The following is a 16,150-nucleotide window of genomic DNA, read 5'->3' as shown; positions in this document are numbered from 1 at the left end:
TGCCTCTACCCCGTCTCTGGTAGATGGGAATGAAGATATGCATAGTAACCCACATATAAGACACAGGCATAATCTGCATCTATACTGAGCTAAATGTGAGTTTGTAATGACACGGATGGCTTGACCTCCTCACCGCTGTGCTTCATTCCAGTCTCCCTTGCTTCTCTGTAACCTCCCTCTCCAACAGTGTGAGCCTCACTGCCATCTGCTGTCTGTATACTTATTTGTTCAGTCACAATGCATGCTAAGGTGGTTCTACACTTGTTAACAGGGCCTCATATGAAGCACGTGTAGCCTGGTAGCTGTGAAGGGAAGGAGTGTGACTAGCTCCCTTTGCCTTGTTTCAGGCATTTTGTGGGTCCTCACCTTTCCCCTGTGCTACTTTAACAAAGTCACATGCACACACAGCACAGTTAGACCTTTCCTTAGGGCCTGAATCCCATTTCTAGCTTGTTTCATGTCCTGGTTGATATTTTTTAAAAAGCAATGCTTTTATTCCTTAAACTTAACTCTACTATGAACTTTCCTCAGTGTTATCAAATATCCAGGGCCCATGGGACTACCGTTACACTGTCAAACAGAAGATGACATTTCCCTACTCAACCCTCTCCAAAATCCCCAACCACATACAGACTATGATTTCGCTTTTCCAGACCTCACTACCAGACCGGGCACATGTGTGCCCTTCCACACCAGCGCTTTCTACATAGGCACACACTCAGTGCTCATTTATGTTGTTGTAGCACCGTGTTTTTATATCAAAATATGTATACCTTACTATCAAAATATTTCTTTTTTAGAAGGTGGTAATGGACTCCTTAGAAAATGCTGCTAGAAGCCTGTGAAGAAGTGAAAGGAAGCAGGTTTACAAAACTGGACAGGCAGGGAGACAGTGGCATTTATTCATAAAAACCATTTTTGTGAAGAACGGGATACGAAGTTTCATGATGCGCACTTTGGAGAGTTAGGCAGCAAAGCCTCTCCATTTGTGAGACCACCGAGAGAAGCCCTATTTTAAAAAGGCTTGCTTTGGAAATGGATGGGTCAGAGGCTGGGTCTACATTTGCCCTGGACTCTTTAATTTCTAGAAGGATCTAGAACATCTATTCACATATTGAGATTGTCCTGGAACTCAAATGTATTGTTTAACTTTGTTTTCAAATTGAGAATATCGTCACCATTTAAACAGGCTTGTGTTGACGGGAAAAACCATCTAGGTTGTTTATCCAAGCCCCAAATGGATTTCAGAGATCATCAGCCGCATCCAAGACCCCAGGGCACCTGTTCCATTTCGCCCATCCCTGTCAGAGGATAGAGGTGATGCACGCATTGTAGCCCTGGTGAGGGCGTGTTGGGATGAGTCTCCAGAGCAAAGGCCCACCTTTCCTTCCATCAAGAAGATGTTACGAGAAGCCAGTCCCAGAGGGTAAGTTAAAGGTGCAGTAGATTCTTCCTTCAAGTCATGTAGCCACTGGGAACTGAAAAAGCCAGGGTTGTGACAGATTCTGTATGGCTCCTCTTTTCCCTTCCCTTCCCTCTCCTCCCATCCCCTTTCCTTCAATCCATTCCTTCCCTTCTCCCGCCTCCTCTCCTACCTCTCTTATTCATCTTTCCATCCTCCCTCCTCCTTCCCTCTGTCACCATGTATCCACTTAAAGTCCACCGTGTGCAAAGCACTGTTCTACATACTGGCTAAGGTGCAGTGGCAGAGTCTTCATTTATTTTGTGAACATGGATCAGACATTAGTAATGCCACTGCCCAATGGGCCCATTCAAACTTCTCTCATTAGTCAAGGGTTCCTCCCCCCCCAGGCTGTTTTGGCACTGCTTTAGTATCTTTTTCAAATTTTTATTCTTAGAATCATAACTAATGATTTGGTGTTGGACTACAGGTTAAAAAATCACTCACCAACTTGAGATTATCACTCATTTGTTTAAGTCTACAAAGCTGAGGATCAAGTCCAGGGCCTCGTGTGTGCTGGGCAAAGGGATACTACAGAGCTAACCCCAACCTCTTGGTTGGTGACTGACTTCGGGTTAAGCCCACCTCTCAAACTCTCAAACCCTTTTTTCAATAGCAGCTCCTTGCCTATCAGGCTGATATTATCCAGTATAATTTTAAAAAGTATTTATGTGTATGTGTGGCAATAGATGCTGAAGTTGGCATCAGGTTCCCTGGAACTGGAATTATAGGCAGCTGTGAGCTGCCTTGTAAGCACTGGGAACAAAACTTGAGTCCTCTGCAAGAGCAGAAAGTGCTATTAACCACTGAGCCTTCTCTTCAGCCCCATGATACATGACAGTATCTTTTTTAAGAGACACGTTCTTGTGTAGCTCTGTCTGGCTTAGAATTCCCTACGTAGATCAAGCTGGTCTTGAACTCACAGAATTTACCTGTCTTGCCTCCCCAGTGCTAGGATTAAAGGTGTGTGCCACTACTCCTGGCCTGCTACTGTAATTTTTAATACAGTGAGTATTTAATTTCACAGAGCTTGAAGAGAAGGAGCAGAAGGAGCCCAGGCCTGAAGGTGTTACTTCTAACTTGGCCATTTAATTTGGCATTCTTAACATAGCAGCCTGTGTTCTTTTCCAGGTTACAACAGTTCATTTTAATTGCTAATTTTTAAATGATTTAATTGCTATTTAAAATATTGGAGCTAATGGTATAAAATATGATGTTTCAAAATATGCATACTTTGTGGAGTGATTAAGCCAAGCCAATTACACAATCCCTCTTGGATTATAGATTGTCTTTGACTTTTTACTCAGACAATATGGTCCCAACATCAAGACAACTTATTTCCTATCTGAGTCTTAGGGCCTCATCTAAAAGGTGAGGGATTTAGGTGATTTCTCAGGGGCACCTCTGGGATGCAGTTCTATGGAATCTAAACACGATCCATGTTAGAAAACCTGAGAAAAGTCCCATTCTGTAATCTGTACTTTTTCTCTTAGTTGTGACCATGGCAAGGAGCTTGCTGGGAACTGAGGAAGAGTCATCAAAGGCCACTGTTGAATGTCTGCTGGCCACAAGATCCACCACTAGGCAGGTTATACACACTAACTCCCAAAACCCCAGAAAAACACACGCAAGGCACATTTCTCAGATGAGTGAACTAAGGCCCAGAGTAATAAAGGGTGCAGCTTCAGCTCAGGGCTATAACTCACGGGCACTCCTTCAGCTTACGGTCCAGAACTCTGCTGCCATGGGTACTCCTTCAGCTCAGGGCCCAGTTCTCTCTGCCATGGGCACTCCTTCATCTCAGGGTCTGGAACTCTCTGCTATGGGCCGTCCTTCAGTAGCTCACCTTAGGGCAAGAAGTATATTCCTGAGACGTGTGATTGGGATTTGTGTTTCCACTGTGGTCCTATGGTTCCTGGAAGAGGGTGCTAACGTTTTCAGTCTTTTAAAGCCAGGTGAGCATCTTGGATAGCATGATGGGCAAGCTGGAAATGTATGCCAATCACCTGGAGGAGGTGGTGGAAGAGCGGACCTGCCAGCTGGTGGCAGAGAAAAAAAAGGTGGAGAAACTCCTGTCTACCATGTTGCCAAGGTATTCGGGAGCAATGGTGGGCAGGCCAAAAACAACACGAGGAAAAAGAACCCTGCTGGCTTCTTGGTTCCACACAGGAGAAACACTTCTACTGTGCTTTTTCAAGGAGAATATTAAGCTTTATAAAAGGGAGCCAAGCAGGGGAGTAGTGAAGAGGGAAGAGAGAGAGGGAGATGGAGAGGGAAAGAGAAAGGGAGGGAAAGAGGGAGAGACAGAGACACAGAGAGACAGAGACACACAGAGAGAACTGTATATGTGTGTAAAAGTTGGCAAGTTGATCCATCTTGTTAAAGAAACTTCCCCAAACCACAGAAATAGAAATGTGGAAGGTAGTGAATGCAGCAATAGTATGTAGCCACTAGAGGGCAGGCTAGCTTCATGTCTAGCCACTAATGCACCACCATTGCTTGCCTCTGAAACCTCTGCCTAGTTCAATTTGTGCCTTGGCATCAAGTTAAATACTGCTTCGACTCTTGTTCTTTTTCTACCTGTGCATCCTCTGAACCCTAGATAGAAGCATTTGATATGGAAATTATTGTATTCTGCATGTCATCCAAAGAGCAGGAGCAGAGGATTTTTTTTTCTTTCTTCATTTTGAGATAGGGTCTCAATATGTAACCCTGGCTGCCCCGGAACTTACTGTGTAACTAAGATTGTCTTTGAAGCCACAGAGATCCACTTGGCTTTGTCTCCCGAGTGCTGGGATTAATGGTGGGTTCCATCATATTCATCTGTCTGGAGCAGTGGCTCTCAACCTGTGGGTTGCAACCCCTTTGGCAAACCTTTGTCTCTCAAAGTATTTAAATTATGATACATAACAGTAGCAAAATTACAATTATGAAATAACAGAAAAAATGATGGTTGGGGTCACCACAACTTGAGGAACTGTATTAAAGGGTTGCAGCATCAGGAAGGTTGAAAACCACTGGTCCAGAGCATAGTGGATTTGAATGCACTCACAAGAGAACAGTTGGCTGAAGTAAAAATATTGGTTGAGTGATTGCATTCACTTTCACGCTGCACACCAAGTCTTTACCATAAAACTCTAGATGCAATAGAAAGGAACAAGATGTTTTCAGTGAGAAACTATTTAATGAAGCCATTTATGTGACCTGTCCCTGACCTCCACCCTCTGCTGCAGTTTATAGCCACTGCTTAAAATCTCTCTCTAGAGAAAATGCAAAATCCCTCTATACAGTACTTTTAATAAGTAAAAACCTAGCCCACCAAAGCCAAAGGGCCTATAGGGGGGTTGACTTTGCCACGAGCCATGGAAGCAGAATCAAGCACAAGTTTGTTCAGAACTCTCCTTTCTCTGATTTCAGCTTTGTTGGAGAACAGCTCATAGCCGGGAAGTCTGTGGAACCAGAACATTTTGAGTCTGTCACTATCTTTTTCTCTGACATTGTGGGATTTACGAAGCTGTGCTCTCTCAGCTCCCCCTTGCAAGTGGTGAAACTCCTCAATGACCTGTACAGTTTGTTCGACCACACGATACAAACCCATGACGTGTACAAGGTGAGCTGTGACGCACATAGACTCCTCATCCGCTGTCCCCAGGATGAGTGAGGACAGACCTCATCTCAGTTCATCTCAGTTCATGGCAGGAGCTGGCACTTTACTTCTGTCTGTCTTCTTGGGAAGGGCCTTGACTAGTCACAAACATACATGCTTGTCCAAAGTCACTGTGGCGGCTGCAGATGACTCCATCACTAAAGTGATTGTCTTGCAAGCTGGATAACTTGAATTTGATCCCCAGAACCCACATAAAATAAGTGGGGCTTCCTGGTACATGACTCTGAGCACTGGAGAGCAGAATCAGGTAGACTGCTGGGGTTCGTTGGCCAACCATCTTGATTGGTGAGTTTCAGGTGAGTGTTTGTAAGGAGATGTCAGCCAGTACCGAATTGTGTCCTTCAGACCCCAGGAAGCTCAAAGCTGCTACCTATAGATCCCCTGTGGATCTTGTTTTTTTTTGGAATGATCCTAGAAATCCAGAGTGAAGATAGACACTTCAAATTTACACTATCAGGCTGAGGCCGAAGGGGAGAGGGCAGCTATCGCCTGGGTAGCGCTACTCAAGCAGCATATAAACATGGTCCCACAGATGAGAAGGAGACGGAGGAGGACCGCAGTGAAATGTGTGTAGTGGTGCTGAGGCTTCTCTGTGGGTCATTTGACCTCTTTGTGGGGAGGGTCAGATCACAGGGGGAATGCTGTGTGCCTGTGCCACCACAGACCTGTTAGGCAGCCACAACTGTACCACCTTACCCATGACCCCAGAATGCTGCCTCTATCTCTACCCATGTCCTGGGATAGACAAGGTTTGGAGAACAGTGTGGCCATATCCCTTGAGTGGCTCAATGGGTATCCCTAAGTATTCTCCACTAGATGATGAGTGTCCAAGGGTGAAAGAAAGGATGTCACAGTGACTCTAGGAGCTGATCCCCACTCCTGCTCTGCCTAGGCCAATGTCCCCAGACTTTCTGCCTCACTTTCCCTCCCCAGGGGCACTTGGCAGGGGTGGCTACTATACCTGGCCTGTTTTGTGAGATTGTTCTCAGGAGGGGAAAAGTGGCCTTGAATCAGGTTAGACCTATTGAATAACCGACTTTTGGAATTTTGGCATCATCAGAAGAGAAGTGTTCCCACCACCTGACGATACCATGGCTTTCCACACCATCTTTGGGTTCTACTGGATACAACTGTGTCTGCAAAAGGCTGATGCCTCGGGTCTCTAGTCATCGGTTTCTTCTGTTCTGACAAGGACTCTGGCTTTATTAGGAGGGCTGATAGTGAGGAACACATGTCAATAAATGTCTACATGTGTGAGTGAATGAATCAAATGGTGTGTAGGCATTTCTAAGCCGTTAGGCATGAGGACATTTTGGGTTGGCTAATATGGACTCCACTGGAGGGATCCACGTCATCCTTCAGGATTTACCTGACTTGTATGTGGCTGTTGGTCTAGCTTGTTCTGACCTTGGACTAGGGAAATGTCCAAGGTACCAGGGTTATCACATCTCAGAGGTGCAAGCAGTGGTTATGGGGAGCAGGAATGGGGGCAAGAACAGACACTTGAAGAAATGCTGGACTTGGTGGAGTGGACACCAGCAAGACTCAAGCTTTGGACTATGAAGCCTCAGGAGAGGGTTTGGGAATCTGGGGGTCTTGTTGTCTAACCCAATTTCCTCTTCTGTCCAGTGCCACCCCTCCAGAAACCTGTGAGTCCTTTGTTGTGTCATTTCCAGGTTGAAACCATTGGGGATGCGTACATGGTGGCCAGTGGGCTTCCCGTCCGCAATGGAACCCAACATGCAGCTGAGATTGCCACCATGGCCTTGCATTTACTCAGTGCCACCACCCACTTCCAAATTGGGCACATGCCTGAGGAGAGACTCAAACTCCGGATAGGCCTCCATACAGGTACACAGAACCGATGGCAGGAGGCAGACGGTCCTTGCGTGCCACAGGTGGCTCTGGGCTTGAGCAGCTGGGCTTGAGGCTTTTAGGAGCACAGCCTTTAAGTGGTTATAGTGCCGGAGACCAGACAATGCACATGTTTCCAGTTAGTTGAGCTGCTTGGTGCAAATAAGGATGCCTAGAAACTCCGAGATGTTTTAGAAACGGAGGCAGGCAGAGTGTGGGAGCCAGGCTAGACCACATTCCTTCATGCTTCCCTTTTGGTGTTCCTTTGATAAATTTTCTTTTTGTCAAACTCGTGGTCTTACGACTTGCAGATGGATGATTCTTACTTAATTTAATATTCCTTTATTACTTTTTTTGGGAAAAAATATTGAGGGAGTCTTGCAATACAGCTGAGGTTGGCTTGCTTCAGTCTCCTGAAAGATACAGGCTCATGTTTTAATACGCCCTTGAGAAAATGGTTCATAGTTTCCTTTTGCATGAGTCCCTCCACCTCTGCCCCTCCCCCATTACATGCCCATGGTACTGAAAGCACACCTGTTCTCCAGTCATAACGAATTCCTCAAGTTTGTGCTGCTGCAGGCTTTGTGTACATCTGCAGTTCATAATCAACATGGTTAGGGTTCGACTTGATTTCTCGGGAAGCGTGTGTGATCTCTGGATCGTTGCAGGGACTCCTTGATGCACATTGTCAAGCATGGCTCCACGGGGGCACTTAACGAAATACTTGTTGAATTAACTTCCTCTATGGACTTGGTGGCCTGCTTGGAGCCCAGCCTTGGGGCATGCAGGCAGTTAGACCCTCCTATTGTTCCCTCCCTAGGTCCTGTGGTTGCTGGCGTGGTGGGCATCACCATGCCCAGGTACTGCCTTTTTGGAGACACTGTGAACATGGCCTCCAGAATGGAAAGCAGCAGTTTACGTGGGTATCACTTGCTCTGCAAGCACAGTGTTCCTGTCCCCTGCTCCTCTATTGCTAACCAGTGGGTGTTTTAGAAGACTTGTCTGTATTTTGTCTCTTCTGTTCCATCCAGATGATAAGATTATTCCCAGGAGACAACCTGAGTGCCAGCTGTGTAGACAGTGATATTTTTTTTCCCTGTGTGCTCAGTGGAGCTACAGAAACACATATGGCTTCTTTCTTTTAAATCTCTCTCTCGCTTTCTCGTGTGTGTGTGTGTAGAAGGCATATGTCAGGTATTTTCTCTACTGCTCTCCTAGTCTTCACTTTAGTTTTTAAGCCAGGGTCTCACTGAAGCTAAAGTTTCCTGACTAGGCTAGGTGGCCAGAGAGCTCTCAGAATTCACTTGTCTCCACTTCCCAACACTGGGGTTATAGATGCGAATGACACCCAGCTTTTATGTGGGTGCTGGGAATCAAAACTCAGGCCTCATACTTGCATAGCTAGCATTTTAACCCATCAAGCCATGCCTTCAGCCTTTCTTCTCATTCTTTTTCAAAATCCTCCTTTTCTTTCTTTCTTTTTTTTTTTGAATGAAGTTACTTAATTCCTTCAAATCTTGATCACAGCTTCCCCTTCATCCTCTCCTCCCAGTCCCTCCCCCTTACTCCCTCATCTACCCCTCCCCCTTCTCCTCAGAAAAGGGGAGGACTCCCAAGGATATCAACCAGCCTCGGCATATCAAGTTGCAGTAAGACTAGGCACCTCTTCTTCTATTGAGGCTAGACAGGTAGCCCAGTTAGGGGAAAGGGATCCAAAGGCAGGCATTGTAGTCAGAGACAGCTCCTGCTCCTGCTCCTGCTTAGGGGTCCTACACAAAGCTGCACATCTGTTACATAGATGCAGATCAAGCTGCACATCTGTTACATGTATGCAGATCAAGCTGCACATCTGTTACATAGATGCAGATCAAGCTGCACATCTGTTACATATATCCAGAGGGCCCAGGTCAGATCCATGCCTGCTTTCTGGTTGGCAGTTCAAGTTAGTTGGTTCTGTAGGTTTTCTTGTGATGTCCTTGACCCCTCTGACTTCTTCAACTCTTCCTCCTCCCCTTCAGTATAGTACTTGAAGTTTTAGTGAGAGCAATAAGACAACTAAAGAAGATCAAGGGGATACAAATTGAAAAGGAAGAAGTCAAATTATCACTACGTGCAGATGATAAAATAGTATAATGACTCCAAAAGCTCTACCAGGGAATTCTTACAGCTGATAAACACCTTCAGCAAAGTGGCTGGATACAAAATTAACTTTAAAAAAATCAGTAACCCTCCTATATACAAACGACAAATGGGCTGAGAAAGATATTAGGGAAACAGCACCTTTTAAGCCTTGAATAATATAAAGTATCTTGGTGTAACTCTAACCAAACAAATAAAAGCTCTCTATGACAAAAACTTCAAACTTTGAAGAAAGAAGATAGCAGAAGATAGAAGGATCTTCCATGTTGTTAATGGATCCATAGGATTAACATAGTAAAAATAGCCAACCTACCAATTTCTTCCCATTATTAACAGATCTATACATAATGAAATATTATACATATATGCATAAACACAAAGCACAAAATTAGAATTTTTTTCCTGTAGGGCCATACAGTAAATATTTTAGGTTTTAGGGCCCATATAGTCCCAGCTGCAACTACTTATTTCTGATGTAATAGTTCAAGAGTATTTTTAGAAATATGTAAATGTGTAGAGGAATATTAATTTAGAACATGGCTGCTTTGGCAAGAGATCACATCCAAAGACTTTCTAGATCTGTGTGATCCTACGAGAATACAAACACACCTTTAATCCAGGAGACAGGGGCTGTAGAGATGGCTCAGTGGTTAAGAGCACCATCAGGGGCTGTAGAGATGGCTCAGTGGTTAAGAGCACCATCTGCTCTTTCAGAGGTCCTGAGTTCAATTCCCAGCAACCACATGGTGCCTCCCAACCCTATTTACTGGGCTCTGATGCCACATTCTGGCATGCAGGTGTACATGCCAGCAGAGTACTCAAATATGCAAAAAGAAATAAATCTTTAAAAGAGGGTTCAGGACACAGAAGCAAGCACATCTGCATTCGAGGCCAGCCTATTATAGAGTAAGCTTCAGGTAAAGAAAAGCTTGGATCCAGGTGTGGTGGTACATGCTTTTAATCCCAAACAATGAAGGTAAAGATAGTTTGTAGAAGGAAACAGCCATGTTTGAAAGTGATGTGTAATTGAGTGGCAGAAACAGTGGTGAATGAGAGAAAGACTTGACAGAATAGGATAAGCCCAACTCTCAGGAGAAGAGAGAAGAAAAGAAAGCTATTTGAGGGGCAATACAGAGAGAGGAGGCAGTTTTACTAGGATAGATATACAGAGACAGGTTGAAGAGAGAACAAGCTAGATCACAGGTGAAGACAGAATGAGCCAGGGAATGGGAAGGAGCCAGAAGATCAGAGCAGATTGCTTAAGTTAGTTTGAGGCCAAGCAGAGCAATTAATTCAGTGACTGAGAGAGAGAAGCCAGATGGAATAAGTCAGCTGGGATAGGAGTTTGAGCCAGAACAGCTGAGTTGAGCCAGCCCAGAGCTTAGTAAGAACAAGAAATGGTGAGCTTATTCAGCAGTAAGTCTCAGAGGCTGAATACAGTCTGGGCCTAGTTTAGATTGTACAGAGGCTGGAAGCTTCCAGGACTAGGCCTAGGTTAGTAAAAGGAGGCAGTAATCCTCCAACACAACAATTGAAACAGAGGAATGACCTGGTTCTAATAAACTTTATTTGCAAACACTGGTCTGTGAGTAGGTGGTTCCATCTCTGATATAGAGTATATTCCTGGTGGTACAGAGGAAATCTATGATCAGGACTCTAGGAAGCACCACGTTCTTGTATGCTTTCTAGTAATTTTATTGCACAAACCATTGCTTGATATATATGTTATTTCTCAGTTGAAACATGGAAAAAATAATTCTTCAGTGATTTAAATTTCAAGAATTTAGGTTGCCATTATTTTGAATGTACTGATTTCTCACAATGTGTAAACACACACACAGTTACTTTATTACCCAAGTTAATCAACTAACTTTAAGACACATATTTAAACCTATCATCTTGTAAGGAAAGGTTTACAGTAAATCAGAAAGTTGGCTGCCTAGGCAGGCTCCAAAACTGTTTCTACTTGCACCTTTTGTTATGGTAACATTTTCAGCAGTATGTCTTCTCTGGGTTCCTAATCCAAACACTAATAAGAATCCATAAGTATCTTTCCAATGCCTCCGTGGTTGAGGGTCCCAACCTGTGTGTTCCAGACAGTGGCTATCACGTGTTCTTTAATTTGTCTGCCTGCCTGCCTTCCTGTTGTCTATCTATCTATCTATCTATCTATCTATCTATCTATCTATCTATCTATCTATCTACCAACCACCTACCTACCTGTGTATCTGAAAATGGTCTGACTAAATCCCAGGATAGCCTGGAACTCAATGTAGTAAAAACTGATCTTGAACTTCAGGTCTCCCCCCTCCCCCCCTTGGCAAGTCCCCCCCCCCCCCGCAGCTCTGCTTCCCATGGGCTGGGATTATGATACCCAGCTGTGTGCTTTGTTCCATGAGAAATTCTAGAGAACAAAGAGGGAGAGTAATGTTGGTCCCCTCTCAAAGAAGCCCTCCTAGGCTCCCCCAGTGACAAGATGGTAACTGGGCCATGCCTGGCTTCTGGCAGCTCTCCGGATTCACGTTTCTCAGAGCACCGCAGGAGCTCTTGTGGCAGCAGGAGGGTACCATCTGCAAAAGCGAGGCACCATTTCAGTCAAGGTAAGGCCAGGCCGACTCTTTTTCACCTTGATAGACATATGGAAAAATGGGGGGAGACGAGTGACTCTGTGCGTGGTGGTGCAGGGCTGGGCCCCCTCTGGAGGCTTTCCTGTCTGCTGGGCCCCCTGTGGAGGTGGCTCAGCCATCTCTGGTGGTCAGATACAGACTACCAATAGAAACTGCTCCAGCTGTCACTCCTTAAGGGATTTCTGTCCTTTCTGCTACCAGAGGGTCTCCCAGCTTCCGCTTGAACACAAGGCCACAGTGAACACTCCCTCTCTTCCTCTGTGTCTCTAGGTCCAGAAAATAGAAAACAGGAATCTATTGGTTGGCCTCATCTCCATGTAGTACAAAATGCTCTTACCATTTTCTCTGCCGTCTTCAGCCCAGCGCATCACTGAAATGGTTGGATGGCCTTTTACTCACCCCCTCAGGCTTCCCTTTCCTGGGACTGGGGAGGGGAGGAGAACAGATGATCCCCTGGAGACATTTTCAATGCCGTTTTGGAGCTATGCACACAGCAGCAGTGGTGGTCGCCTTGGCTGTCTGGGCAGGGGTGGAAACCTAGAAAACAGAGAACAGGGAAGGGTTGGGTTGTAACTCAGTAGCAGAGCGCTTGTCTAGCAACTGTGAGGGCCCAGGTTCATTCCCCAGTACCACCAAAGACTCGGGCATTGAAAAAGAAACGAGAGAGAAGAGAGTGGCATCAACTCCCTGGTGCCAGGGCACTGTCCGTCCAGCAGGTAGAGGACTTGGGGACAGCACTGTATGACCTTCTTGGGCTGATGTCATCTCCTGACTGGTGGCCCGACTAGGGGACTTAGTTGTGCATATGGAAAATAGGCATGGTGGTTAACTGAACATTTGGATTCTACGTACACATGTGTATGAGGTGCCTTCGTTGGTCCCCAGGTCACACTAAAAGTTCAGATTTTATTATATTTTAAAGATTTTTGCCGGAGACCAAGGGGCCAGGGGCCAGAGCCCAGGGGACCAGGGGGCCAAGGAGCCAGTGAACTTTATTCTTTGCAGCCCTTTCCACAAAAGAAAATGGCGAGTGGCCCACGTAGTCGCCAGGATTCCGTACACAGTTAGGCGTTCCTCTCAGGGATAGCTTGCTGCCTGTCAAGGCAAGCCAGAGCCAGCCAGGCTTCCCTGTCAGCTGCTCTTTTCTGGCTCACCAGACCCTCCTTCCCTTCCCACAGGGCAAGGGAGAACAGACCACCTTCTGGCTGAAGGGCAAAGCCGGCTTCACTGTCCCGCTCCCCGAGTTTACCGAGGAAGAAGCTAAAGTTCCAGAGAGCTCCTGAGGCTCTTTCAAGATGTTTGTGGAGCCACTGATTTCCGTGGGGATCCTTTTGGGGTGAAATGTGTCCAACATTCCACAACTGTTGTAGTTGCTGGCATTGACTCGGTCTCCCACTAGGGGGTGCTGTTCGATTGGTGTCCTTCCTGACCCCTAGCTGGTGGGCAGTTGGTAGAGGAAGATACAGGGAACTCATTCCCAGGCAAGGCCAGGCACAGAGGTTTCTAGCGTCACAACTCATGAATTTGCCTAAAACCCATTTCCCTCTGAGGGAAGGAAAGAGGAGGCTACAGGCTGGGCAACAGCCCACCCTATCCTACTTTTTCTCACAACACTTCTTTCTTTGTACCTTAAAGTGTCCAGCCTACGTGGTTCCTTGGGAATGCAGAGGGCATTTGGATAAGATGCTGCCCTTGACATCCTTATTCTGTTGAAACACCCAGAAACGAGGAAGGGAGACCCAATGAGACCAGTTAGATTTTCTTTGTTGTTGGTGTGCACTGTGGACATATTTTTGAGTACTGCTTTGGGAAACAAACTACCTTTTGATTTATTGGGGAACTTTCATGACAATGTTTACAAAAATGTTTTGTATAACTCTTGCCTTTTTTTCACAACCAAGGAAAGAGTTCCCAGCATTAACCCATGTTGGTGACCACCCCTGAGCGTTCCCATCTGCTGTACTTTGTTTCGTCCCAGAGGCACATGACTGATTTCTCTGACCTTCAGAGACTTCCTGTCCTTGGTACAGTTCTGGCCAGAGGCTCTGCTCCCCTGAAAGCTCTCAGTATTAAGGGCTGAGCCTCTTACACTGTCACCCAGGAGGAGGAGTGGCAGAAGGAATTTATGTTAGGGAGTTCCTCCCTTCTACTCCAGTGTGGAGACAATGGGCTAGAGTCCATCTTGTCAGGCTTCCTACCTTCTTCCCTTTTTGAGCATCATGGCTTCTTGTTCTAAACACTTTGCTGCACCATGAAAGAAAACACATCATAACCTCTTGTGCAGCTGTTAGATTGATAGACTACTCCCTTTCCATCCATCTATCTATCTACCCATTGACCCATCCATACAGTCACCTGTTCCTCTAACCCTCCACTCACACACCCATCCATTCAGTCTGTCCTACTTAGGGTTTTATTGCTGTGAAGAGACACTATGACTATGACAACGCCTAATTTGTGCTGGCTCACAGTTTCAGAGGTTTAGTTCATTATCTTCATGGCAGGAAGCCTGACATCATGCAGGAAGACATGGTGTTGAAGAAGAAGCTGAGAGTTCTACATTCAGATTGGCAGGCAGCAGGAAGTAAATGATACACTAGACCTGGTTTGAGCATTTTAGACCTTCTTGCCCCTTGTGACATATTTCCTACAACAAAGCCACACCTACTCCAACAAGTCATACCTCCTAATAGTGCCACTCCCTATGAGGCTATGGGGGCCTTTTTATCCAAACCGTCACACCATTCACCCACCCACCCAAGCTCCCATCCATCCATCTCTCTAACCCCTCATCCACCTATCCATCCATCCATCCATCCATCCACTCATCTGTGAATTTTATAAACGCCAGGAACATGTGTAAGCTTTTACTCTGTTTGCTGACACACTGGGAGTATAAGAGAATATAAAACTTTCTTTCATTCTCATCTAACAGTTTAGTTGGAAGGAGTGCACCATTAAGGATTAGTAGAGCTATAAAGAAAATACAAAGCAACCAAATAATCTAATATAGCTATATTAAAAGGGCATTAGAAAATTCTATTCAGTTTCAGGGATGGGGTTGAATAAGGTAATTGGCTATTATTGTTCCATCTTTAATTGGCTATTATTGTTCCATCTTTGTATTTGTATCAGTGAGGTGCATTTGCTTCTAGTTCTAGCCCATCAACTTCCCTAAATTATATTCAAATAATAAAGACTTCATTAAATCTGTCTTCACTTAATAGTATAACGAACATTTTATATCCAGACCTGTATAGGTATACAAAACACACACAAATATAAACACAGACACCCACATGCACACCTGTATTCATACACACACACACATACATACATACATATATTCGGTATATGTACACAGAGAGGGAGAAAAGAAGAGAGGGAGGAGGGGAGAGAGACAGAAAGGGAATGAGTATAGACGTTACAGCCAGGAGCAGTTTCCTCAAATCTAGTGTTATGCGTGGAAAGATACCTGAGGGAGTCTGTATCTTTTTTCCCCCTGGGTGTCTTTTTTTTTTTGTTTAGTTTGAGTTAGAATTTACAACAGACATTGTAGTGAGGGTACATTCTCTTAATCTGTCACAGAGAAGTTCTAACACCACCAGTTAAACCTAAAGCACACACCTCGTCACTGGCAAGAGACACTGAAGTTCGAAGGCAAGCATCACCCAGGTGGTTCTGTTCCTCGTCAATGTTGGCCATGCAAGCCGGCTTGACCTCCTTCACCTCTCTGTCTGCAAACTCCCGTACTGGAGTGTTTGAAGCACTAGCGATTGAAATTCTGTGGAATATGTGGATTCTGTGGAGTCTAGAAACCCTTGGAAGAACTGTGGGATTGGCTTTTATCGTAATGTATGAACACTGTAAACTGCAGTCAGAGGTTACTTATCCTAGGCATTTTATTTAGTTCATAGCACCAGGCAGAGATACAAGATCATAAATCAAGATGATTGAATTAAACATTGTTTTAGTCTGACAGCCAAAGGCCTATAACTTGGATATCTGTAAACTATGTAAGAGTCAATAAAACATGTTTTCTGTAATTCTTGACTACAGCTAACTCTGAGTTTACATTAGGAGGAGATTCCAAACTGATTGATTCACTGGCTAGACACCACGTTTAGGCTGCATGGAACCCTCCAGCCCCAACCATGGCAAAACATGACTTGGTAACTGGTTTAATTTCTAAGTTCACTTATGCAAGTTGTAGAAGGATCAGCAAACTGCAGACCTCCAAACCTCTCAAGGGCATTAAATACAGAGGGACAAACTGACATGTGATTTCAAATGCCAAGTATTTATGTGACAAAGAAAAAAACAAAACAAAACCTTAGCACTTGAGCCTATCCTGTCACCCACAGCCAATGCTCTAGCAAGGTTGGTTTTCAGTTTGCTTCT

General features: G+C 45.0%; 1 protein-coding gene across 1 annotated transcript in view; it reads left to right on the top strand.

Moving 5' to 3' along the window:
- The window catches only part of LOC110560937 (guanylate cyclase 2G-like), a 40,049-nt gene extending 24,384 nt beyond the window's left edge, over nucleotides 1-15,665 (top strand). The window contains exons 15-21 of the mRNA XM_021657123.2: nucleotides 1,249-1,426; nucleotides 3,414-3,554; nucleotides 4,880-5,072; nucleotides 6,806-6,980; nucleotides 7,804-7,902; nucleotides 11,631-11,722; nucleotides 12,928-15,665. Coding sequence (XP_021512798.1) covers nucleotides 1,249-1,426; nucleotides 3,414-3,554; nucleotides 4,880-5,072; nucleotides 6,806-6,980; nucleotides 7,804-7,902; nucleotides 11,631-11,722; nucleotides 12,928-13,032 — 983 coding nt within the window. The 3' untranslated portion in view covers nucleotides 13,033-15,665. The remainder of the gene's footprint in view (nucleotides 1-1,248; nucleotides 1,427-3,413; nucleotides 3,555-4,879; nucleotides 5,073-6,805; nucleotides 6,981-7,803; nucleotides 7,903-11,630; nucleotides 11,723-12,927) is intronic.
- The last annotated feature ends 485 nt before the right edge of the window (nucleotides 15,666-16,150 follow it).

This window comes from Meriones unguiculatus, chromosome 1 (assembly GCF_030254825.1).
Source record: "Meriones unguiculatus strain TT.TT164.6M chromosome 1, Bangor_MerUng_6.1, whole genome shotgun sequence".
Lineage (NCBI taxonomy): Eukaryota > Metazoa > Chordata > Mammalia > Rodentia > Muridae > Meriones > Meriones unguiculatus.
The sequence above is the reverse complement of the archived record's forward strand: the minus strand, read 5'-3'. Positions and strand labels throughout refer to the sequence as shown.